This window comes from Chanodichthys erythropterus, chromosome 12 (genome assembly GCF_024489055.1).
Source record: "Chanodichthys erythropterus isolate Z2021 chromosome 12, ASM2448905v1, whole genome shotgun sequence".
Lineage (NCBI taxonomy): Eukaryota > Metazoa > Chordata > Actinopteri > Cypriniformes > Xenocyprididae > Chanodichthys > Chanodichthys erythropterus.
Genome location: NC_090232.1, coordinates 30,958,610 through 30,983,858, shown reverse-complemented (window position 1 = coordinate 30,983,858; position 25,249 = coordinate 30,958,610). Strand labels below are relative to the sequence as shown.

Below are 25,249 nucleotides of genomic sequence, written 5' to 3'. Positions count from 1 at the left end.
AGAAAAGAGAAGAAAAGAAAAGGATAATAATTGGGTTGATTATGTCACATATATGCATTTCACATAGACAGGATTCACATGTTGACTGAATGGCTAGCAATTTCATCTAAAGCACACATTATAAAATTACTTGACACTTACGTTTTGTGGCATTGATGAGATTCTTTCCATCTTTATATAGCTCTTTGATAAATCTGCCGGTTTTGTCCAGCTCTGCTTCATGAGCTTTGATTTTATCCCTGAAAGCAGGACTGTCCAGGTAACACTCACTGAACTCCAACGGGTGTAAACCCATTTTTACTGGATTCAGCTAGTTTACTGACTAGCTAGCGTTTAAATCCCGTAAGAAAGCGACCAGCGAATGAATAAAACTGGTCAAATGAAGAAACAAAATTAAAAAATGAACGGAAAGCTGTACTAAAAAAGATCTGCTAACGCGTCCTCGTATAGTTTAGTAAGACCAAACGTGTCGGGACTTCTTTTGGTAATAAAACTCTTTCCAAGTAAACTTGTTACTCTGTAAGTATGTCCCAGGATTAAACTCTCGCAAGATAAAATAAAATAGTTAGACGCTACACGAATATCTGTTGAAATAAAGGTAATAATGTCCAGTCAGGTTTTTGGTCCGCGAATGACAGTCGAGCGCGAGCGAGTCTCCTCCCGCCGCGCGTGCAGGACTGTCGGGCTTTTTCTGGCATCACGTCATCACGCTTGGCTCTCTTTGGAAGACTGTGATATTTTGGGGAATAATGGGAAGTGTTGTTGTGGAAATTAACAACTGTTCCAGGTGTATAAGTCATTCAGCATAAGTATCAGATTGTTGGTTTCTCAAAAACAAACAAAGCTATTAATATGATGATAATACTAATGGGCTGGTCAGTCAGTGAATCTTATGTGTGGAAGTGGAACTCGAAAATAGCGGATGTTGTTTCCGACCGCCTGGTTGTACTGAACGGACCTGCAGTGCAGTAGCAGAGTAGCTCTTTAATCTAGAGATAAAGCAATATAAAAATATGTTTAAAGCGAAGTTTGGGATTTGATTATAGCGATAGGCTGGAGTCGCAGGGACAGTGATAAATATACATCCCCGTGATATCAACTAGCAAGCCTGAAACAGGTAAGTTAAATAGAATCATAAATCAGCCTTAACCTTTTTCAATCCAAATTTTGGAAACGTTACAAAATAATGCTGTAAAAAATGTTAAATTAGTCATTAAAATATGGATATTCAATTGCAAAATGCATTTATTCTGGTTTCTTATTTCCGTGGGGGGAAATTATAATATTCAACGATGTTTTTTTTTTTTCTTTTTTTTTTCTTTTTTTTTTTTTTCTCGATATATGAAAATCTTTTCTCTTGTCACATTTTCTACAAGTTAGGCCTACTAAATCTACTCATTTTTGGAATTAACAGATTTGTCAGATTAAATATTAGTAATTAATATTGCTTAATAATTAGTAATTTTTATATTTTTTGATATGAAATTATATTACATGAATATAGATACTTGCAAACGCGTTCACAATAAATTATTTTGTATATTTATATTTGACAATGGTGAAATTGTTTTTCTATTTATTTTTTTAGCCCCTAGATCATTCTGTGTCTATTCAGGTTTTTCAGCTTTAGCAAGTGATACATAATTAGCTCTGTCATTCACAGAAAAGATGCCTAATGCCAATACAAGGCCGAAGAGGACAAGGCGTCATAGACGAACTCAGAGGGAAGATGCTGCGAGAAATGAGCTGGTGTCTAGATCGTTGGAAAGTGCTCAGCAGTGTCTGTTCAGTCAGGACTATGGCACTGCTTTTGTTCACTACCTTTTGGCTCTAAACCTTGCTCCAGCTTTAAGAGACTTTGCAAATGTAAGCTTGTTTTTTTTTTTTTTTTCACAATGCTTCCACATCCGATTACTGCAGCAACGTATGGTGGAATGATAAACCTAAAGTTATTCAGGCTTCAGAACCTCTTTTGCTAAATCTGTAAATGTTTTTTTTTATATTTACAGGAGTCCTTTAGATTCACTCTGTTTAAATGGGCTGATGAGCTGGACTCTCTTGGACGCATCCAGGACCTCTTTGATTGCTATGAACAAGCAATGGAATTGTTTCCAGTGGATGAGGTTATAGTGAACAGCATGGGAGAGCATCTCTTCAGGTTATTTATTTATTGTTTATTTTGTCTGTTATTTAGTGGTTTAGTCTTTGTAAACTAAGAAAAGTCATGTTCGTCTCATCAAGAGTGTTTTATATAGTGTCTTATTTATACATATAAATGTATAATACATACACTACTGCTCTAAAATATAGGTTTGGTAATAACACTTTAGAAAGAGGACTCTTATTCTCTCCAAGGCTGCATTTATTTGATGAAGAATAGGCCTACAGTAAAACAATAATATTGTGAAATATTATTACAATTTAAAAGAACTGAAAATGTAATAATAAAGCTGAATTTTCAGCATCATTACTCCAGTCTGTAGTGTCATGTGATCCTTTGGAAAGCACTCTAATATGCTGATTTGGTGCTCTAGAAACACTATAAATATTGAAATTATTAATAATATTATATTAAATATGAATATTATTACTATAAATATTGAAAACCGTTGTGCTGCTAAATATTTTTGGAAACCAAGATGCATTTCTTTTCAGGATTCTTTTTTTAATAGAAAGCTAATTTTGTAACAATAGAGACATGCATTTTAATGCAGAATAAAATTATTTCTTTTATTTCAGTAAAAAAAGAATGACCCCCAAACATTTTAATGATGGACCGTGTTGTTTATTTACAAACAAAATTAATCAGTCAATTATTGAATTGGTTTCTTTTGTTTCAGAATGGGATTTCGGGATGAGGCTGCTGGCCATTTTTACAAAGCCCTTAAACTCCGACCAGATTTTCCAGAGGCGAAGGAGAACTTTTACCGTGTTGCAAACTGGTTGGTAGAACGTTGGCACTTCTTAATGCTCAATGACCATGGGCGGAACCACAAGTACCAATTGGCTATTAAGAAAGCTGTTGAGGGAGGATGCAGCTCCGTTCTGGACATCGGAACTGGCACCGGCATCCTCGGGTGAGATTTTTCAGGAACTATTACATAACATTGTTATTTAACAAACGTCTGCTACAACTCATATACAGCAGTGAGTGTAGTTTGACGCTGTTTGGTTGGTATGTTAGAATGTGTGCAAAAATGGCAGGCGCTGCTGAGGTCTATGCCTGTGAGCTGTCAAAGACAATGTATGAGCTGGCATGTGAGGTGCTCTCAGCCAATGGGATGGCAAATAGCATCAAGATCGTTCACCTGAAGTCTCTGGACATGGAAATTCCAAAAGACATTCCAAATAGGTAAAGAAACTCTTTATACAGGTAACCAGATCCATATTGATATGGTTTTAAACTGGAAAAATAACTTAAACTTGAAAAGTCTGTTTTTTTTGCAAGAATATTTTACATATTTTTCAGAAGTTTGGTACCCCCATTAAGATTTTTGAATGCTTTTGAAAGAAGCATCTTTTGCTCACTGAGGCTGCATTTATTTGACCAAAAATACAGTAAAATAGTAATATTGTGAAATATTATTACAATTTAAAATAGCTGATTTACATTTTAATGAATTTTAAGATTTTTTTTTTTTTTTTTTTTTTTTTTCTGTGATGGTAAAGCTGAATTTTCAGCATCATCACTCCAGTCTTCAGTGTCACATGAAATTATTTTAATGCTGATTTGTTGCTCAAGAAACATTTTTTTCTCAGTATCAATGTTGAAAACAGTTGTTTTATTTTTGTGGAATCTGTGCTATATTATAGGATTCTTTGATGAAAAGATTTTTATATTTTTTACAATTTAATGTTCTTGTTGAATAAAAATATTTTAGAAAAATCATACTGACCCAAACTTTTGAATGGTAGTGTATAACTTTTACTAAATTGCAAAATAAATACTAAAAATATTAAGTATTATTTGTAAAAATACTGCATTCACGAAAGCAAATTCTGACCGACTTAAGTAAATTTATAGTAAAAAAAAAAAAGGGTAATTTACAATAAGGTTCATTAGTTAACATGAGCTAATGATGAACTGCACTTATACAGCATTTATTGATCTTTGTTAATGTTAATTTCAACATTTACTAATACCTTATTAAAATCAAGAGTTGCATTTGTTAACAAGTTAATGCACTGTGAACTAACATGAACAAACTATGAACAACAGCTGGGTTTTTATTAACGATAACAAGGATTAACAAATACAGTAACAATGTATTGCTCATGGATAGTTCATGCAATTTAATACATTAACTAATGTTAACAAATGTACCTTATTGTAAAGTGTTACCAAATAATGTTTCCATGAATGTTTTTGGCTGCAGAGTGCATTGCATGTTTGTTTTTATAAAACTTTTGAATCATATAAACAGTTCACTGTGGTACCTATTGAAGATAACGAGTGTGTTGACCTGTATTATGTTCCTTTCATTAGAGTGTCTCTGGTTGTAACAGAGACAGTAGATGCAGGGCTGTTTGGTGAGGGCATTATTGAGAGTCTGATCCATGCATGGAAGCACCTACTGTTACCTCCACCTGTGAGTCACTTTCTCAGTGATTTCAGTATATGTATGCAGTATTGACTGTTCTGATCAGCAAACCTACAGTGAGGTCACATGATGCCACAAACTAAACTCTGATTATAGTGTAATCCTTTTATACAAATTACTTTATCCTGTCTGATCCGATGTTTATCCGGCCGTAGTCAGTGACTAAGAGATTTTTGTCTCTGTCTCTCTTAATAGCAATCTTGGGGGGAAAAAAAATCATACTTTGCCATTCTAGAACCAGATCCTTTCTTCTAAATCCTTACTTTAAATATGTTAAGATTTGCCAGTTTCATTATCAGAGAGCCTCAAGTTACACCAATCAGGCATAACAGTATGACCACCTTCCTAATATTGTGTTGATCCCCTTTGCTGCCTAAACAGCCCTGACCCTGCCTAAACAGGTGTGCTGTGGTATCTGGCACCAAGATGTTAGCAGCAGATCTTTTAAGTCCTGTAAATTGCGAGTTGGGGCCTCCATGGATAGGAATTGTTTGTTCAGCACATCCCACGGATGCTCGACTGGATTGAGATCTGGGGAATTTGGAGGCCAACACCTCAGACTCGTTGTTGTGCTCTTCAAACCATTCCTGAACCATTTTTTGCTTTGCAGCAATGCTTAGGTAGGTGGTACATGTTAAAGTAACATCCACATGGATGGCAGGACCCAAGGTTTCCCAACAGAACATTACCCAAAGCATCACACTGCCTCTGCCGGCTTGCCTTCTTCCCATAATGCATCCTGGAACCATGTGTTCCCTAGGTTCACAACTCCACCTTCCATTGCTCTGTGGTCCAGTTCTGATGCTCACGTGCCCACTGTTGGTGCTTTCGGCGGTGGACAGGGGTCAGCGTGGGCACCCTGACTGGTCTGCGCTATGCAGCCCCATACACAACAAACTGTGTATTCTGACACCTTTCTATCAGAACCAGCATTAACTTCTTGAGCAATTTGAGCTACAGTAGCTCGTCTGTTGGATCGGACCACACAGGCCCACATGTGCATCAGTGAGCCTTGGCCGCTCATGACCCTGTCGCGGGATCACCACTGTTCCTTCCTTGGACCACTTTTAATGGATACTGACCACTGCAGACTGGGAACACCCCACAAGAGCTGCAGTTTTGGAGATGCTCTGACCCAGTTGTGTAGCCATCACAATTTGGCCCTTGTCAAACTTGGTCAAATCCTTACGCTTGCCCATTTTTCCTGCTTCTAACACTTTGAGGACAAAATTTTCACTTGCTGCCTAATATATCCCACCCACTAACAGGTGCCTTGATGAAGAGATAATCAGTGTTATTCACTTCACCTGTCAATGGTCATAATGTAATGCCTGATTGGTGTATATTCACATTTAGCCAATAGGGACACCTAGTGGCTACCTGAGATACATGCATTTGTTTTAAAATGTTTGTGAATCTGTTTTAAAATCAACATGGCACCCTAACAGAGCTTAACAATAAGTATTTTTTTTTTTTTTTTTTTTTTTACAATTAGCACTTCCACTGATCCATAAATGGATTATGGAAGCTTGTTTCCATCATGCAATAAAAATAAATAAATAAATAAATAAATAAATAAATAAATAAATAAATAAATAAATAAATAAATAAATAAATAAATTAAATAAAATAAAATTGCGAGTTTACATCTCTCAATTCTGACTTTTTTTTTTTTCTCAGAATTGCAAGATAAATTCGCAGTTGTGCGTTATACAGTCAGAAATTGCTGGTTATTAACTTGAAATTGAGATAAAGTCAAATTTCAAGATATAAACTAGCAATTGTGAGTTATAAATTCCAGTTCTGAGGAAAAAAAGGCAGACGTTGTCAAAAAATGTCAGAAATTGCAAGTTTATATCACGCAGTTTTCTCAGAATTGCGTGATATAAAACGCAATTGCGAGGAAAAGTCAGAATTGTGAGACAAAAAGTCAGTTACCTTTTCTATTTTTTTATTCTGTGGTAGAAACAAGCTTCCATAATTGATACATGTTTTTAATTTAACATTTTATGTTTATATAATAATATAGTAACTATTAATATAGTAGCTATAAATTTATACACTTTTTTAAAAGAAAAACATAAGTGATTCTTTATTTTAAACTCATTTGTACTAATTATTAAAACCCTCCCACAGAACTTTCGAGAACCCTTATCTAGTCCCTCCCAAACGGGCCGTGTAATACCTGCCGGTGCAACTGTGTTTGGAGTCGCTGTTCAGTGCCGTGAGATCCGTAGACACCACAGGTGAGCGACCAAAGCTGCTCATGCATTAGTGACACATTGTGAATGTAAAAGTTTATATTGCATTTCTCTTTAAACAGTTTTAAAATAAAAAAAAAATAAAAGATCAATTATCAACGAAGCAGGCACTAGATCTGAGAAAGAATACAGTGAACATTCAGTGATTGAATTATTGCACATCTTAACCATCCAATCAACCCTCTGCAGGCTGTGTGTGTCTTCATTGGGAGGCTTGGATCTGTCTGCAGTAGGACAGATCTACAGTCCTGTTAGCTGTTCGGCTGATACTGAGGACAGCACAGAGCCCTACACCACTGAAAGACTGAGCCGCCTGCGTGGAGGATACCTTCAGCTCACACAGACTTTCACAGCTCTGAACATAGACTTTAATAATGTGCAGGTATTGAACTCAGTCAGCATATAGAGCCATGTATTTAGCAGTACAATGTTGAACTAAAAATGTTTTTTGATAATCAAACAAGTCTCAAACAGATCACAATGACGTTGGAAGAAAATGGTCAAGAAACAACACGAATGAAAAACCTAAAGTGACATGAGCATAGTAAGTGGTTCTAAGCATTCTCTGTGTTGCAGGAGCTGGAGGGTCTTTGCTCCAGAGAGGTGATGCAGCTACGGCTGTGTGTGACTCAGGAGGGTATTCTTGATGCTCTGGCAATATGGTTTCAGCTACACCTGGACCAGGACAACCACCTGTCCACTGGCCCACAGGAAGACACGTGCTGGGAGCAGGCCATCTATCCAGTACAGAGTCCCTTCAGTAAGAGCTGCTACCTATGTATTGAAAATATAGAGGAGTAAAGAGTGCTAATGGTTCTGAAGCATTTTTATAATAAATATACAGAACATCTGGCATCCTGAAGTGTAATTATCCTACTTTTAATTATAATTATTTTAGTTTATATATATATATATATATATATATATATATATATATATATATATATATATATATATATATATATATATATATCTCCTAGTATCCTAGGTTGTATTGGAGTCCAAAAAGTTGAGAACCACTGCTCTATTAGCAGCAAACTAGCCACTTGTACATGCAGTTTATGGGTGGGTTATTTGAAATGGATTAAACCACAATAAGTGAATTGGGATTTTTTTTTTTTTTTTTTAAACATAGTATTTCCCCTTTTTCTGCAAGCCTGACAATTAAATTCGAATGACAATTTCATCTTGCACCATTTTTTGTGTGTTCAATATGTAACATATGAGGTTGAGACTAATACGTAGCTGTCTATTTGCGTGATTTTTGCATTTGATTTTTTGATTAGTCCTGTTTAGTGAAGATTACAGGTTTAGCTACCACCAGTTCTTATGTTAAAGGTGCTAAAGAGGATGTTTTGTTTTATACATTTTTGCAATATTACTTGAAACTGTCTTTACTAACTGATAAAAAACTATTTATTAGGTGCACTGAAAGGAATAATATTAATATACATCATCTGTGCACGAGGTAGGGCCTTAAAAACATCAGCTGATCGTTTTGGCCCTCTGGCTTGTCAATCACTGCCATGATGTTCCTTGTGAGAGATGTGTGCGGCTGCACGCTCCAGTAACTTTCCACACTCCACAGGCGCCGCATGCAATGTTTTTGTCAGGAGACAGGAGTAACAACTGCAGATTATGAGTTTCTTGCGGTGAGTCCGACATAATGAATCCACGAACACGATACAGCAAATGCCGGTGGTAAACACTCGTGTTCCAATACTCATGCACGAGTTTTGGGAGGCGTTCCTTTGAAGTGAGCTGTGAAGGAGGGGGCTGTTCTTACGCATGCGCTCATTTCAAAAACTCACTAACAGTCTTTGGTTTCTCAGGTCGACGAAAAGATCCTCTTTAGCACCTTTTAATAGGCATTTTGAATAATAATAATAATATGTGTGTTTGACTTGAAGCCGTGCTGCACGTGACATCAAAGTACAGAGAGAACGATTTGAAAGCAAATGGAGCCGTCTGCTCTCTAATCGCTCTCACGGTACTTTGATGTCATACACCGATCAGTCTGTGCAGCAGCGCTTCAAGTCAAACACACCTAATGAATTGACTTTAATTCATGTCGTCTCTTATTATGAGTATTGTAAATTGTATTACTCTTGGGTTTGCCATGAATATAGCCTTTGATGCTGGTATGGTGTTAAATAAATAAATAATGAAATAAATTCATGTCGTCCCTCAGACACTGTAAAATGTGGTGATGAGATACTGGTGGAAGTTTCCTGTAAGGACTCTTATCTGAGGCTGTGCTGCGTTGCTATCGTGAGAGATGGACACACATTTCATATGGACAATGTAACTAAAGGATCTTCCAAAATCCCCAATGCAAATCCTGAGTCAGAGCTGTGCAGTGCTCTGGCTGGCCTTCAAACCAACCAGGAGAAACCTTCCCGTGCTTTTATGCTGGAGTCCACTGAGATCGCCCTCCTCAATAACACAGCATATCATAACAGCTTCCAGAGGGCCATGAGCAAACTTTTAGTTACTTTAACGTCAACAAGAAGGTCACAGGAATCAAACACAGAACTCGACCCAATCTATGTGCTTGATGTCTCTGAGGGCTTCTCTGTGCTCTCCTTGATGGCAGCCCAGTTAGGCTTCGATTCAAGTGAAGATAACCACATCAGACCTGGATTGGTTCAAGCCTACAGCTCAGTTGAGAAGGAGCATCACCAGACTATGCTGAGACTGCTGGCCAAAGAAAATGGTGTGCTTGAAAGTGCACTGGAGTTCTGGTTGAGTCATGTTGAGGACGATTCTGCAGTTTTTCAGCGGCCATCCATCGAGAAGCTCTGGAGTGCCATAATACTTGACTGCATAGAGACCTGCGGTCTTATTAGACAGAAGCTGTTGGAGAAAGCAACGTTAGCTAGGTAAGAGTGTAAAACGTACTATGGTTAGTTCTTTTCTTTAGATTTGCTTACAGTTATTCTTGTCAACCCTTTTTAGGTGTTTGTTGGAGGACGGTGGACAGATTTTTCCAGAGCGCATTGTGATCCATGGTATGCTTGTTGAGTCAGACACGCTTCTTCTGGAAAGCGCCGTTCAGGGAACAGAGCCGACTCTTGGGTTCAACATCGCTCCATTCATCAATCAGTTTACAGTATGTTCTTCAGCAGCTCTGTGAATGCTGTGCTCACTCTTTTCATCTCTTGTCTTTGTGTATGAGGTCCCATATTTGCTTTGAAATGTGCTCTGGCGTTTTGAGGTTCAATGTAATGCAGACTTTGTTCACACTGCAACCAAATCTGATTTGTTTTACAAATCTAATTTACAAACCAAATCTATATATCTACATCAGTTTCCATATTAATTTGCAAATGCTTTATGTAAAATGTTGGTTTTGCTCATTTACATCATAACATTTCGCCATTGTGCTGAATTTGAAGTGTATGAGATAACATAAGCATCAGAGCCATTATAGTTTTTTTCTTTCATATTCTTACATGTGCAATGTCCCAGAACTGCTCACTTATTCACTACTTCACAATTTACTACATATCAAATGCTATCAAGTTCATTATATGGGGAAATAGTGAGAAAAAATTAATGAATTTACATAAAGATGTAAACACAACCACAAATTGTATTGGACATTTCATATTCAGTTTAGCCATCCCAGGAATTCATTACATTTTAAAACATATTCAAATAGAAACATTATTTAAAATTGTACAAAATATTCACAATATTGCTGTTTTTACTGTCAAATAAATGCAGCCTCATTGAGTAGAAGAGACTTCTTTCAAAAATACCAATCCCAAACTTTTGAACGGTAGATTGTTTCATGACTGCCTGTCTGAACAAAGCCATGTTGTGTTGCTTTATCTTCATATGACAAATCCTTCATGACGTGAAGGCCAAGTATGGCAACCCATACTCTGTATTTGTCCTCTGCATGTAACCCATCCAAGTTGGTGCTCACACAATATGTGCAGGGAGTAGTGAACTAACACACACACACACTCACTTCTCCAGGGAGCAATTGGGGGTTGGGTGCCTTGCTCAAGGGCACCTCAGTCATGGGTATTGGTGAAAGAGAACACTGTTCATTCACTCCCCCACCTACATTTTTCCTGCAGGTATTGAGAATCAAACCTGCAACCTTCGGGTTACAAGTCTGCCTTTCTAACCATTGGGCCATGACTGCCCCCAATTATGTAATGTTTGCATTCAGTTTGTTTTACTTGACTTTGACCGGCAAGCTCAAGTACACATTCTAGTGCAGATGCCAAAATGGAGTCTTTGCTGTTTTTTTTTTTAAGGGCCTATTGAATTGAATCTCAGTGTGCATTTTAAGTTCTCCACACTGGGCACCAAAATGACCAGAAACAGCCTTATTGTAGAGCTGATTTATGGAGTATTGTCAAATGCCACACTTCCTTAAAGGTGCTAAAGAGGATGTTTTGTTTTATAAATTTTTGCAATATTCCTTGAAACTGTCTTTACTAACTGATAAAAGACTATTTATTAGGTGTACTGAAAGGAATAATATTAATATACATCATCTGTGCACGAGGTAGGGCCTTAAAAACATCAGCCAATTGGCCCTCTGGCTTGTCAATCACTGCCATGACGTTCCTTGTGAGAGACGTGCGCGGCTGCGCGCTCCAGTAACTTTCCTCACTCCACAGGCGCCGCATGCAATGTTTTTGTCAGGAGACAGGAGTAACAACTGCAGATTATGAGTTACCTGCGGTGAGTCCGACATAATGAATCCACTAACACAACACAGCGAATGCCGGTGGTAAACACTCGTGTTCCAATACTCGTGCACAAGTTTTGGGAGGTGTTCCCTTTGAAGCGAGCTGTGAAGGAGGGGGTTGTTCTTACGCATGCGGTCATTTCAAAAACTCACTAACGTTCTTTGGTTTCTCAGTCAACGAAAAGATCCTCTTTAGCACCTTTAACAGAAACAACTGGTTCATGCCATACAGTTAGAGAGATATTAAAGATTATTAGCATATCAAAGATCACATTTTCCACTTCATGCCCCATTATATTCAAGCTCTATATTGACAGGTGTGAGAGAAATTCAGTAACGTACATTCTATGGTTTTCTTTAATTTGATAAAGTATCTGTATGTGTTTCCTCCTTCAGGTACCTGTTCATATGTTTTTGGACCTGTCCACCCTTGAATGTACACATCTTAGTGAACCAGTAGAACTCTTCACACTAGACCTCATGAACAACACTGCCAATTACACCGACAAAGAAGTCAAAGTGAGTTTTTGCTTCTGGTTCTTTGGGCTTCTCTCTATTAGTGTTGTTATTTTGAACTAAAATCATTTTTGATAACTGAAATAAAACAAATATTAGATGCAAAAAAATCAAGCTAAGTAGAAATAATAAAAATGTAAAATAAATGAAAACTGAAAATATAAAAATAAAAGCTAATTCAATATATTTATAAATTAATTAGCATTTCTCATCATTGTGATTTAATTGTGGATAAGGATTTTTTTATATATATTTTTACTCACAATTTATACCAGATAAATATTTTACTGCTTGGCTGAAATATATAATATGTATATTTTGGGGGACCAAGGGAGCCCAATTACTTCAGAGGAAACAAACAGTTGTTGAGCGGGTGAATTAAAACAGCTTATTAGCTTATTTTAAATAATCTAATTGTAATTTTAAGTCATTTTAACCTTCTCTTAAAGTGCCTTTTATTCTTTGCATTTGTTAGGTGCAGGTCAGCACGTCAGGCAATCTGACTGCCATTCCCTTCTGGTACCAGATCCATCTGGACTCTGAGCAGAGCGTCAGCACCTACAGTGAGGACTCACACTGGAAGCAGGCAGCGGTGGTCCTCCAGCAGCCCCTGGCGGTCAGCAGAGGAGAGTGGGTCCGGCTCAGCATCCGGCTTCACAAGAGCAGCATCTCCATTACAGCTGTTAAAGAGGAATGGCTGGGGGCTGATGATGTCATCAGGGAGGCAGAGCCTTTGACCAGTGACTCATGAAGGGAGGGATTCTGTACCGATATATAGTTTAACACACTCCAAAATCTGCTGCTAATGGGCATTTAATTGCTATATGGAAAACAAAGTTATTATTTTTTAGCAACAGAACACATTTTACATTAAAATAATTTCTCCATGACTATGTGGCTTGATGCTTCTTTAAAAGGAAAGATTGCAAAAAAAAATAAAAAATAATAATAATAATAAAATAAATATATAATATCTTTTTTTTTCCCCCAGTGATAACCAAAACCATTTGGTTACCAATATTCTTCAAAATATCTTATTTCAGATAAGAAAGTAAGTCATACAGGTTTGGAATGACATGGAGGGTTAGTAAATGGCCATTTCTGGATGAACTATCCCTTTGAATTGGGATTTAAGCAGACATATTACTCAATACACATTTCCATGTGAAGTTTAATTATTCGTGACAACCACTGTTAGATAAGGCAATGCAACAGCAGTACAAACCATTGCGGAAGGTGCATCTCTCTGAATGGAACAGAGAGACACATGATGGTTCATTAAAACATTTAGGTCCACATCTGTAATCATAAAATGATCTGCATGTGCTGTTATACTATATAGCTGACATTTATAGCTCCTGTGCAGCTAATGTTATGTACTAACAGACAACTGAAACCCAAAATTAACAAAGAAAAAGACAATTTCTTAAAGGGAAGATTACTCCTAAAATAAAAATTCTGTCATCTATTATTCACCCTCATGTCATTCCAAACCCATAAAATATTTGTTCATCTTCAAAACACAAATGATTATATTTTAAAAGAAACTTGAGAAACTTCTGGCCCTCCATTGAAAGTCTATGTAACCAAAAAATTTGACACTTCAAAAAGTTTATAAAAACATTGTCATTGTAATCCATATGAATCAATTGGTTTAATCCAAGTCTTGTGAAGATACACTAGAATTGTCAAAAGTACCTACTTCGGTACCAATCAGTACTGAAATTTTTAAAATGTGATGCTTTGAGCGCTGTTGAGCAGATTCATAAACACCTCGGGTTGGCACATTGTGTTCACGCGCTAATTGATTATGTCTGTGATTGGCTACAACAGTGCTCAAAGCGTCACATTTTTAAAAGTCGGTACTTTAGACAACTCTAAGAGACACTATAGCTTTAGATGAATAGATTTAATTTAGGCCTTAATTCTTATACAAACAGATTGGAGCACGTACATAGAGCACATCAAATATGGTAAACAAGCTCAAAAGTGTGTGCTTGACAGGCAAGAAAAGATTAGGTTTGTTTCTCATGTGTCTTAAGAGTTTGGATTGACACGCATGAGGGAAAGTAAATTTTGACACAATTTTCATTTTTGGGTGAACTGTCCCTTTAATAGCAATAAGACAGCTTTGGCTGATATTTAAACATTGCATCATTCCCCGAGGTGAACTTAAATCAATATTCAACATTTTCAATACTAGTTAAAAGTAACACAGCCTAATTTTCTTTGTCTAGCCATTAAAACAATAAAAAATAAAAATGCAATTACTTAAAAACAAATAATTTCTGACAAGGACAAAAGAGAGAAAAACAACATATGCAATTTTGTTTTGATGCAACTGCATGAAGCTGTTCAGAAGGCAAGCAGTCCAAGAAAAGTTGCTCTGAAGTGAACTGAGCGAAGATATGAGTGTTTCAGTACAGTCAAACTGTAGTTGCTTTAACACATGCATATATTCTGAGACAAAGTGTTCCAAATCTCAATGGCATCCTGGCAATTTCATATTACTGTCCATGACTGTGCCACTCCTCAAAAAAAAAAAAAAAAAGCATCAACAGGATAAAACTGAAACTAACACTAATGATAAAAAAAAAAAAAAAAATCATTAAAATTACTTGCTAACAAAATCCAGAAGAACGTCAACGGAATTGTGAAGTAGCATTATCAATACGTAGTGTTTCTTAGAGTAAACATTCATAAAGCTGTCTTAAAAGAACCGATAACTGATTATATGAAATTTTAAAACTGGCATTGGGGCATTACTGTGCTCGACTTTAAGGTCAGTTTATAATTTGGTCATGTTTCCGGCAAAATAATGCAAAACAGAGGTAAAAACAGAGGACCAACACTGCCAAAGTCCTTCATATGTGTCCTTGCTACCAAAGCTTCACCGAGCCTCTCTGAACACATATTAGCCACAGGTATCCAATAGTTACCGGTTAGAGTTAACGGTGGCAGCATATATTCTAAATGGTAGCTAGATTGATTGATGTGCTTTAAATATAAAAGCTTTGGTAGCTGAAGCTCAGTGATGTTAGGTAATCGCCGGATAGTCTGAGCCCTGTTGGTCTGTGCAATCGCTAGATATCACAGTTGGTGGGATGTCATCCACATCTCCATCCCACGGTACGCAGCCAAGGTTTGCAGGAGCAGAGATGGAGTGGGGAGTTATGGTGTGGCCCATTCCCTGGTAACGGCCCTTGGGGGATGGAGGGGTGGAAGACGATTCAACTGGTTCCTGAGCTCCAGCTGACAGCAGTCCCGTGTTCTCGTCCTGGCAAGCCTCTTCACCGAAATATGTTTTTCTTGGCCGACCCATGACAGTTCTCCCTGAAGTAATAAAACAAAGCACATACATATGATGCATAACTGTTTTAATAGGGCTGGGTTTTGACACAAAACGATCTGATTCCAATTCATAAGCTTTTGATTCAATCAGATTTGATTTGATATCGACTAGTTATAAATATTTGTATCAGGAACAGTACATGTCAGTTTTTCTTAAAGGGAGAGTTCACCCAAAAATTAAAATTCTGTCATCATTTATTCACCCTCAAGTTGTTCCAAACCTATATAAATATGTTTGTTCTGCTGTACACAAAGGAAGATATTTGGAAAAATGTTTGTAACCAAGCAGATCTCGCCTCCCATTGAGTACTACAGTAGGGAAAAAATGCAATGGTTGTCAGTGGGGGGCAAGATCTATTTGGTTACAAATATCTTTCTTTTGTGTTCAGCAGAACAAAGAAATTTATACAGGTTTGGAACAACTTGAGGGGGAGTAAATGACAGAATTTTCATTTTTGGGTGAACTATCCCTTTAAGCAAAATAATCTTCTGTAAACTATTCAGGGATCCCTTTCAGTTGTTACATTACTATAATATTTAAGGTTAAAATTAACAGGTCCAAAACTATTAAATTCAATTGCTATTTATTTCCCACAGTAAAAATTTTGGCTGGGTTCCCCTAGTAAAATTCACACTCCAGGGGCTAAATGTCATGTTTTTGGGGTCGCTTCAACCTGCGGATATGAAAAACAACCTGAGGCAAGTGTAAAAATAACCTAATTCCGGTGGAAAATTGGGACTTGGCAACACTGGAGCAATTATATCAAACATGATGTATTTCAGGAAGTTGTACTGTTTCTATCAACATTCCTTCTGATATTGAAGTATATTTTATGTGATAACTAGTGGTAATGAGGAAATGATCTGTTCAAATGCCCTCCATGTTGCCTCTTGAACTGAGGTGGCTACAGCAATCTGTCAAAATACTAAAATAACACTGTCAACAATGCCTATTCTTCAGAAACATGAACCATACCAATTTAAGGCAATAATGCAGCATAATGTATTCCTGGCTTTGCAATACGGAGCTCCAGAAAATTATATGTCAATGCTTTTGCATTCTCTCGCAAACGTTTTTAAAGTTTATATTTAACATTTTCTGATCCTTTCAGTCTGATCTTAGAAGTTACAGTGGCACATTGCAGTGCAAACTGTTTTGTGAATCTGTCACAATGTAATTCAGACTTTGCAAATCAGAAAAATATCCTGTAAGGCAGGTCATTTATATTAAAGGCACTGATATAAAATAAATAGATAAATGCCTCTTTTAATAAGGAAATGTTCATAACTACTTGACAAATTTAAGGAACAAAACCTTGACTAGTTTTATAAGTGAACCTCTGACTAGAAAAAGTATGATTTGGCCTCTAATGTAGATAAATCATTCCGTAAGTATCATTTATCAAAAAAAAGTTTCTAGACCCTCTGACCAAGCAACACTAAGAAAAAACTGTGTAGTGACTCACCAACATTGCGCACTTGTTCTGAGATGTCAGCCCGTATGTCTGAGATATCCCACATGGCCAGGAAGGAATCAAAGCAGGAACCTTCCTCTGCTTCCTGTATGTAGGGTTTGTAAGTGAAGCTGAAGTGATGGGCAATGGCTGCCAAAAACATTTCCACACAGATGATGAAGTCCTATAAGAACAGAGAATCACAGACTCTTAATCTTGAAGGTTACTTCCCCTTAGCAACCAGCAGTTCATTAATGGTGCTGCAGCAGCAATGGTACATAGTAAGCCAGCCAATTTATATAAATATCTTAAACCGGTGTCTCACTATTTCCAGTCGTAAGTCCCATTTACATATAGTGGCAAGAAAAAGTATGTGAACCCCTTGTAGAATCTGTGAAAATGAGAATTATTTTAATAAATTAAGAGAGCTCATACAAAATGCATGCTATTTTTTTGTTTAGTACTGTCCTGAGTAACATATTTTACATAAAAGATGTTTGCATTTAGTTCACAAGACAAAACAATAGCTGAATTTATTAAAATAACCCCATTCATAAGTATGTGAACCATTGATTCTCAATACTGTGTGTGGTTACGTGATGATCCACGACTGTTTTTTTGTTTTGTGATGGTTGTTCATGAGTCTCTTGTTTGTCTTGAGCAGTTAAACTGAGCTCTGTTCTTCAGAAAAATCCTCCAGCTCCTGAAGATTCTTCAGTTTTCAAGCATTTTTGCATATTTGAACCCTTTCCAGCAGTGACTGAATGATTTTGAGATCAGTGTTTTCACACTGAGGACAATTGAGGGACTCAAACACAACTATTAAAAAAAGGTTCAAACATTCACTGATGCTCCAGAAGGAAACACGATGCATTAAGAGTCGGGGTGTGAAAACTCAATTATCCGTGTGAAAACACGGATCTCAAAATCATTCAGTCACTGCTGGAAAGGGTTCAAATATGCAAAAATGCTTGAAAACTGAAGAATCTGCAGGAGCTGGAGGATTTTTCTGAAGAACAGAGCTCAGTTTAACTGCTCAAGACAAACAAGAGACTCATGAACAACCATCACAAAAAAAAAAACAGTCGTGGATCATCAGGTAACCACACACAGTATTGAGAATCAATGGTTCACATACTTATGAATGGGGTTATTTTAATAAATTCAGCTATTGTTTTGTCTTGTGAACTAAATGCAAACATCTTTTATGCAAAATATCTTACTCAGGACAGTACTAAATAAAAAATAACATGCATTTTGTATTATCTCTCTTATTTCATTAAAATTATTCACGTTTTTACAGATTCTGCAAGTGGTTCACATACTTTTTCTTGCCACTGTAGGTGTTGTTACAAAAAAGTTGTTTAGTGCTCAGAGTCAGACCAAAGTACCATACCTGCAATCCGGTAGCTACAGCCTCCACACTGTCCCACTCCCAGGTGTGAGACTCTGAGATCACACCAACCTTCACTAAAAGCGCAATGACCACAGCTTGCCTAAGACAGATAAAAACAACTGAATTAAAACATTACATGATGACATAAAAGGACATGAAAATTACATAAACCCAGGTCATACATCTCCACAAATCAATCAATCAATCAATCAATCAATCAATCAATCAATCAATCAATCAATCAATCAATCAATCAATCAATCAATCAATCAATCAATCAATCAATCAATCAATCAATCAGTCAATCAATCAATCAATCAATCACTCAATCAATCAATCAATTCATGACAGCTTCACAAGATTTAACAATACATGTTTAGTATAATTCTATAATTGTATGTTTATTATAATTTTATAATTCCATGTAGTGTATCCTAGAAAAGTTCTAGAAAACTCCACTGAATAACTAAGGAACTAAACATGATTACAAAAGTCATCACTGCAAGTAGATCAGAATTGTTATATGCAATGTGTAGAGAACAGTTTACCAGAATGACACAAAAACCACCAGCTTAACACAGAGGAATTTTCCCACAGGTTTGATGGGACTCAGCTCTTCTCTCAGAGCCTTGTAGAACAGCACAAGACAGTACATGGCAAACTGAAAAAAAGAAAACAAGTGCAACATTAGCATATTACCATTAGATTTTCAGGTTACAGTTTAAACTGAACTATCAATAATTTTTCTTCATGTTCCTTAAGCTTTTAATATTTACAAGCTGCATGAACACAAATGAGAGGCTGTCTGTTTTGTTTTACTGTTGTTTAAAAAAAATCTATAAGATGTAAATAAAGCTTTAGTTGCATTCTGTTTTCCTTTTACTGCTGTTTGGTTCCTGGGTGTAACTGTAGACTCATTCAGTGACATTATCTCATGTGACAGTCTTGCATAATATTCAGGAAAAAACAGGTACTTACAAGCTGAGAGACATTGTTGACAATAACCAGATATGTCCAGGCATTTTTTGAACTGAAGTTGCCTTCATCGTAGACACCACAAAGCTGACAAATCCTAATGACAGAAATGACATTGAAATTACCAAGTAACAGCTGAAGCTTTATTTTGAACTGTTACATGCTCAATTTATATAGTTTATAAAAGGATGTAATTTTAGTACCAGGAAACTAAATGGAGTATTGTGTTTAAAAGCAACAGAGCACAGAAACACAAGGAACCATTAATGTTGACCAAAATGGTTTGTTGATCAATTTTCATTTCAAATTACTCTACCGAATCAATGTTTGGGGTCAGAAAAGAAATTAATACTTTTATTGCATTAAATTTATCAAAATTGACAATAAAGGCATTTATAATGTTACAAAAGATTTCTATTTTAAAGAGGACCTATTATACCCCTTTTTCAAGATGTAATATAAGCCTCTGGTGTCCCCAGAATGTGTCTGTGAAGTTTCAGCTCAAAATACCCCACAGATCATTTATTATACCATGTTGTAAATGCCCATCTTTGAGTGGAAGAAAATACATGCTGTTTTTGTGCATGTATCTTTAAATGCAAATGAGCTGCTGCTCCCCACCCCACTTTCCAGAAGAGGGCGGTGCCTGTACAACTCAGATACCTCAGACACTCTGCCAAAAACTAACAAAACATCTGTTTGGTTTTGATTATCATCTCTATCGCGGCCACACTCACGTGACATTGCAGTTTTTCATCATCATGAAAGTTTATTATCTGCATGTGTTTTAAAGCCACATCAGTCTAAACTTCTGATATATGATTTTCTGAGTGCACACATCCGAAGCACGCACACAGAAAGATGTCAGACGGTGTGTCCCGTGAGTATTAAACTAAGTTCTCTTTCATGTCTTATTGTGCTTAAACTGTCAAATACACAAGGTTATGTCAAAAACACAAAGTTCACATAAACACAGTTGGTTATGTAAACAGCAAGTTAAGAAATCGCATGTGTATATTCGATCTATATAAAAAGTGAAAGCAACTTAATATTCAGTACCAACTGCTATATATGCTGTTAATATGAATCAAACAACAAAATAAAAACAGAAAATTATTTACTGCTCTTGATTAAATAATTTTAGTAGCTTTACTAAGAATGCATTTCTTACTTGAATGCTGCTGTTAAATTCTCTGGCAAGGAAATAAACATGGTGGACGGTGTACAAATCACTCGGTGGGGTTTATGCTAAAAGGGCAGAGTCCTTCAGGAGTCATGGGCGGGGCCTGTGCAATGTGATGTCACATTGCATAGAAACTGCAAACGGCTTATTCTGAGACACTGCTTATTAGGGCTGCACGATATGAAAAATAACAAACTTAAACGCGATTATCGCTTTAACATGATTCATAGTGCGATAATGAAATCACAAAGGCTGCGATTATTTTTTTTTTTTATGTGCAGCTTGTCAATGAAGTATGGGTCCAAATGCTAATCCATATGAAAGCACTGCGAGTTTGAGTTGCTTATAATTTACATTTGACAAAGCAACACGTATCAAACATATTTCCGGACATGAGAAGCATTTATTAACATCTTGTCCAACAAAAAACAACATTTAATAACATGTTTTTGCTACAAACTCATTTCATAACGACAGCTGAGCATCCTTCTGTGAGATGATGTGGCTTCTTACACAGAATAAAGCAGTCGTTGTGTTTATTAGTCATGTTTAATCAATCGAAGCGTTTCAATCTTCTATTTATTCAGCTACAGCAATATGACAAGTGTTATCTTCTTCTGCGGCAGGGCATATTTGAAATTACAAATATGAAATTTAATCGAAAGCTTGGCAAGCAGCTTTGGAGAATTTAATGTGTCAAAAGAGATTCAAAGAGATAAGCGTTTCAAAGATGGCCGGTGAGTGAAATGACTTGTCTTAAAGGGATTTTGGCTGTACAGCTCTGACAAGCTGCGCATAAAATAATCGCAGCCATTGCCAAATCACGTGTGGTTTAATCGCGATAAATTGTGCAGCCCTACTGCTTATTTATATAAGCATATATGGGATTTACGAGGATAGAAAAAGAAGTGAGTGGATTTTTACCATTATAGGGTGGTTGTGTACACATTTATGTTCAAAAACCATGTAAAAGGGAATTTTGCATAATTGGTCCCCTTTAAATAAATGCTGTTCTTTTGAACTTTCTATTAATCAAAAAATGTATTACAGTTTCCACAAAAATATTAAGCAACACAACCTTTTTCAACATTGATAATAATAAGAAATGTTACCTGAGCACCAAATCAGCATACTTTTGAACGATAGTGCATATATTGTATCGTTGTATGATGTAAAACCAAACAAAAACAGAAAAATATGATGTTAAATGCTTAACGTCTACAACACAATATGAATGACACTTACAAAGCAATGACTGTGGTGACAGGTCTCACAACTGTGTACTGCAGAACACCCAGTTTGCATCTCAGCAAAAGCACTCTGTTAAGAAAAAAATTAGTTAGCTAAATGTTCTGTTCCCAATATAAAAATAGAGGAAAAGAGGCCTTGAGAAAATATTGGTTTCTCTGGCATTGCATAAAATACTTCAGGTTATTAACAGGCACATCACAGAGCTTCACTGTTCTCTGAAGCAGTACACCAACATATTTTTTCAGTTAAAAAATTTGCTGGTTTAAATCAACAAACTCTTCACACATTACCACCACTGCCTAACGTAAATTAAAAAGTTGCTGCTGTCAGCAGCAATAGCTAAAGGCAGCCAGCAACCTCAAGAAAGTGTTCAATCTGTAAGCAATTTAGAAAAAACCCTTCCTGCTGTATCTAAACGTTCATTTCTCATCCTGCACTTTGAAGAAGGCTCCAAAGGAGAAGATGGTAAACAGGTAATGGAGGTCCTCAACATAAGAGCCTCAACCAATGTCTTGAATTTCTCCTATAGTAATATTAACAACAGATTTGCATTAAAAACCACATCCTGCCTCACGTTATCTCACTTTTATATTCTAATTGTGTTTGCGTAAACACTCACTCTCCCATGGGCCATGGTGGGCAGCAGCAAAGAGGAGGGAGATGCTTTTGTTGCTCCTGCACCTCCAACATCAGCACCAGACTGGGATACTGGTTCCCCAGATAGTTGAGAAGGAAGATCATGAAGTTGTAGATAACATAGGCCTCATAGCACTCTCTACATGTGTCTACATAAATGGCAATGCTGGGATACTTCAACGCAATCCACTGTGAAAACACAAAAAAAGGATCAAAGACATTACAACAAAGGGATTCCTCAAATAGAGTACAGACATGACAAATGATACCATGCTGCTCAAAAAAAGATTAGATGCACATGAGTTTGGTCAAATGAGTTTCTAGTCCAACTCTATGTAATCTAAATCATGAGCATCTGCAACATCAGGCCTCACATTAACTGATTGTCAAACAGAAAAAGGCCAGGATTCAAATCAAGGCAAACTAAATTGAATAAGAAACATCAAAGAAGACATTTGCGATTCAAATACCAACATGTTAGCAACCATAAGGTGATCACATGATACTCACACTATCCAGGCTGTATATAGGAACCATCCATAATATTCTAGAAATGGAAAAATGAATCAGTGAGAAAGAGAAAGAACAATTGCACAGGACATAATGTCCTATACAATACTGCATAAAATAATCAAACTGCAAAGTAAAGATCTATACATGAATACCTGATAATGGGTTTTTGTAGCTCAGGCTGGGTGTAGTGTACTAGATGCTGCAGTATCCCCCACAGTGAGATGGGTATGGTCATGAACACGAATAACCCAGCAATGAACCACGCCTTATTTTGAATACTAACCTATATATGAGATTACAAAGAGAAAATACCATCAGTGTGAAAACCAGTCAGTCAAAATTATTAAAACTAATTTTTATATATATATATATATATATATATATATATATATATATATATATATATATATATATATATATATATATTAGTTTAATAAGTGTTATTTTTGTATTATTTATACTCTTTTTTTAATCTATATTTTAAACTAGCTTTTATTTTCATAATTTCATTTGAGTTTTAGTAATTTTGTTATGCACCCTTCTCATTTCGGTTAGCTTTTTTTTGAATATTTCTATTTAGCTTCAACTTACTTTTATCTCAGTTTTAGTACTTCAACTCATACTTATTTTACTTATGTTAGTAATAAGTTTTCATGCAACATTTATATTTCGACTTTATTTAAATGAACATAAATTATTTTTTAATTATTTTAGTTAAAAAATAACACTCATTTGACCTTTCAGCATATTATGCAGCTTTAAATATTTCAAATTAGAAAATATTGATTTATTAATAGCAACCACCAACTACTATCAGACGCCCAAACACCAGTTAAGAGATGATGGCAACCCCTGCCAGGACTTCAGATGACGCCAACTCTGAATCAACATGCACCACTGCCAAATTTTCTATATATCATTATCATTATGATCACAACTTAATAGCTATAATGAGATCAGTTCATTGTTTCTGGATAAAAGAATACATGACATATTAGCTAACTGCATGTTTTGTATTGACATATGGACATTACTTGTATTGTATGTATTGTCAAAAGTGCAAATAAATGAGAATTGAACAACATGAATTATTATAAAACATTATTTTAGAGATATACTGAAATCCCAAAACTGACTGAATTTAACCATAAAGTTCTTTAAAATAATCCATTTAAGCATTCATGTTCTATGACAATACAGATAAAAGCAAAGATAAAAAAACAGATTTTATTCCATAATAAAGAAGTCATGAATTATTTATTAATGTTTCAATTGTGGGTCAATACATGTTAAGTTTCATAAAACAACAGCATTTAGGCACAGATTTGACAGTCAGCTGCTAAATGTTCAATGTGTGTAGTTATAAAAAGATTTCTGACCCCTGATTTTTGAAGTTCCCATATACAGAGTGGAAGGACAACCAGAAGGAGCAGAATGTACAGCAGCACCACGAGAGGCCGAATCCACCTCCTCCAGTTCCCGCATGTGCACGGCATCTTTCTTACTGAAACTAACCTCTTACATTACACTCCAGTGGAGTTTGATACAGAGACATGTACCGATAAAACTGAGTTAAGTTCTTGACAGTTCTACTGCTGTGGTTTGGTTTAGATGCATATGCTTGGCATAAACACTACAGAGATCTGGACGAATCATGTGTGTTCAGCGAGTCAAATAATCAGCTGATTCCTCTCAATGCTTTCCGCCGCTCCTACATAAATCACAATCACTTTCAAGATCCCCCCGCGATCACGTCCATTATAAAGTCAGCGCGCAATCATATTTAATTTTCTTCTTGCCGAGGTCAGGTCATAAAACGCATATATAACTTTACAGACTTCAAAAAATAAAAAGTGAACGCGAGCGAGAAGTTGATAAACAAAGCTGTTCCTGGCACTTCCTGTTGATCTTGTCGTCACTGTGGGTTCTTCGCCTGTTTAAGGAAACATTTTCAACACTCAGCGCCACCACTCGGATCGGAGAACCGCCAAATCATGGCCTGCTAAAACAATATTCGCCGCTGCATTAGTTAACAAACCAAATTAAGAAACGAGGAGACCGGTGAGTGCAGTAAAGCATTTTGTTTCGACGTCTATTCAGTGTCGTTTTTTTTCAGAAAGTGGCTTATCCTTTGATATAATATAATATATTCCCATATCTGTCTGCTATAAATTCAAGTCGTTTAGAAATATATTTATCCATAAACTGTGTAAAATAACCAAGTTACAAAGATTGTTGCCACAACTTACCGGGGTGGGTTGTCCTGCCGATTTAAAACATTGTAATTTTGATTTTTTTAATCTGTACTGTGGTGATTAAATTAGGGAAATAATTGTTGCCACCCTCTATTAGCACCCCCAACCAACCCTCATTCGTTTAAAACATTTTAATTAAGAAT

The 25,249-nt window shown here is 36.2% G+C and overlaps 3 protein-coding genes across 4 annotated transcripts in view; 1 reads left to right on the top strand and 2 right to left on the bottom strand.

Annotated features, from left to right (window-relative positions):
* The window catches only part of arhgap10 (Rho GTPase activating protein 10), a 75,575-nt gene extending 74,940 nt beyond the window's left edge, over window positions 1–635 (bottom strand). For both annotated transcript variants that reach the window (XM_067404884.1, XM_067404885.1), the window contains exon 1: window positions 142–635. In XM_067404884.1, the coding sequence (XP_067260985.1) occupies window positions 142–295 (154 nt within the window). In that variant the 5' untranslated portion in view covers window positions 296–635. The remainder of the gene's footprint in view (window positions 1–141) is intronic.
* Window positions 636–881: 246 nt separating this feature from the next.
* prmt9 (protein arginine methyltransferase 9) lies at window positions 882–13,007 on the top strand. The gene is made up of 13 exons (XM_067404883.1): window positions 882–1,117; window positions 1,664–1,866; window positions 2,010–2,158; window positions 2,841–3,077; window positions 3,185–3,352; window positions 4,487–4,589; window positions 6,738–6,847; window positions 7,052–7,244; window positions 7,439–7,622; window positions 9,054–9,744; window positions 9,821–9,974; window positions 11,973–12,095; window positions 12,568–13,007. Exons 2-13 carry the CDS (start codon window positions 1,669–1,671, stop codon window positions 12,841–12,843), a joined length of 2,586 nt encoding a protein of 861 aa, XP_067260984.1. The 5' UTR covers window positions 882–1,117; window positions 1,664–1,668; the 3' UTR covers window positions 12,844–13,007.
* Window positions 13,008–13,255: 248 nt separating this feature from the next.
* Window positions 13,256–24,770, bottom strand: tmem184c (transmembrane protein 184C). The gene is made up of 10 exons (XM_067404845.1): window positions 24,231–24,770; window positions 23,004–23,134; window positions 22,849–22,885; window positions 22,322–22,527; window positions 21,697–21,771; window positions 19,272–19,365; window positions 18,842–18,954; window positions 18,294–18,393; window positions 16,910–17,081; window positions 13,256–15,425 (listed from the first exon to the last, which is right to left on the bottom strand). The coding sequence occupies exons 1-10, from the start codon at window positions 24,345–24,347 to the stop codon at window positions 15,130–15,132; spliced, it is 1,341 nt and encodes a 446-aa protein (XP_067260946.1). The 5' UTR covers window positions 24,348–24,770; the 3' UTR covers window positions 13,256–15,129.
* Between the last annotated feature and the right edge of the window lie 479 nt (window positions 24,771–25,249).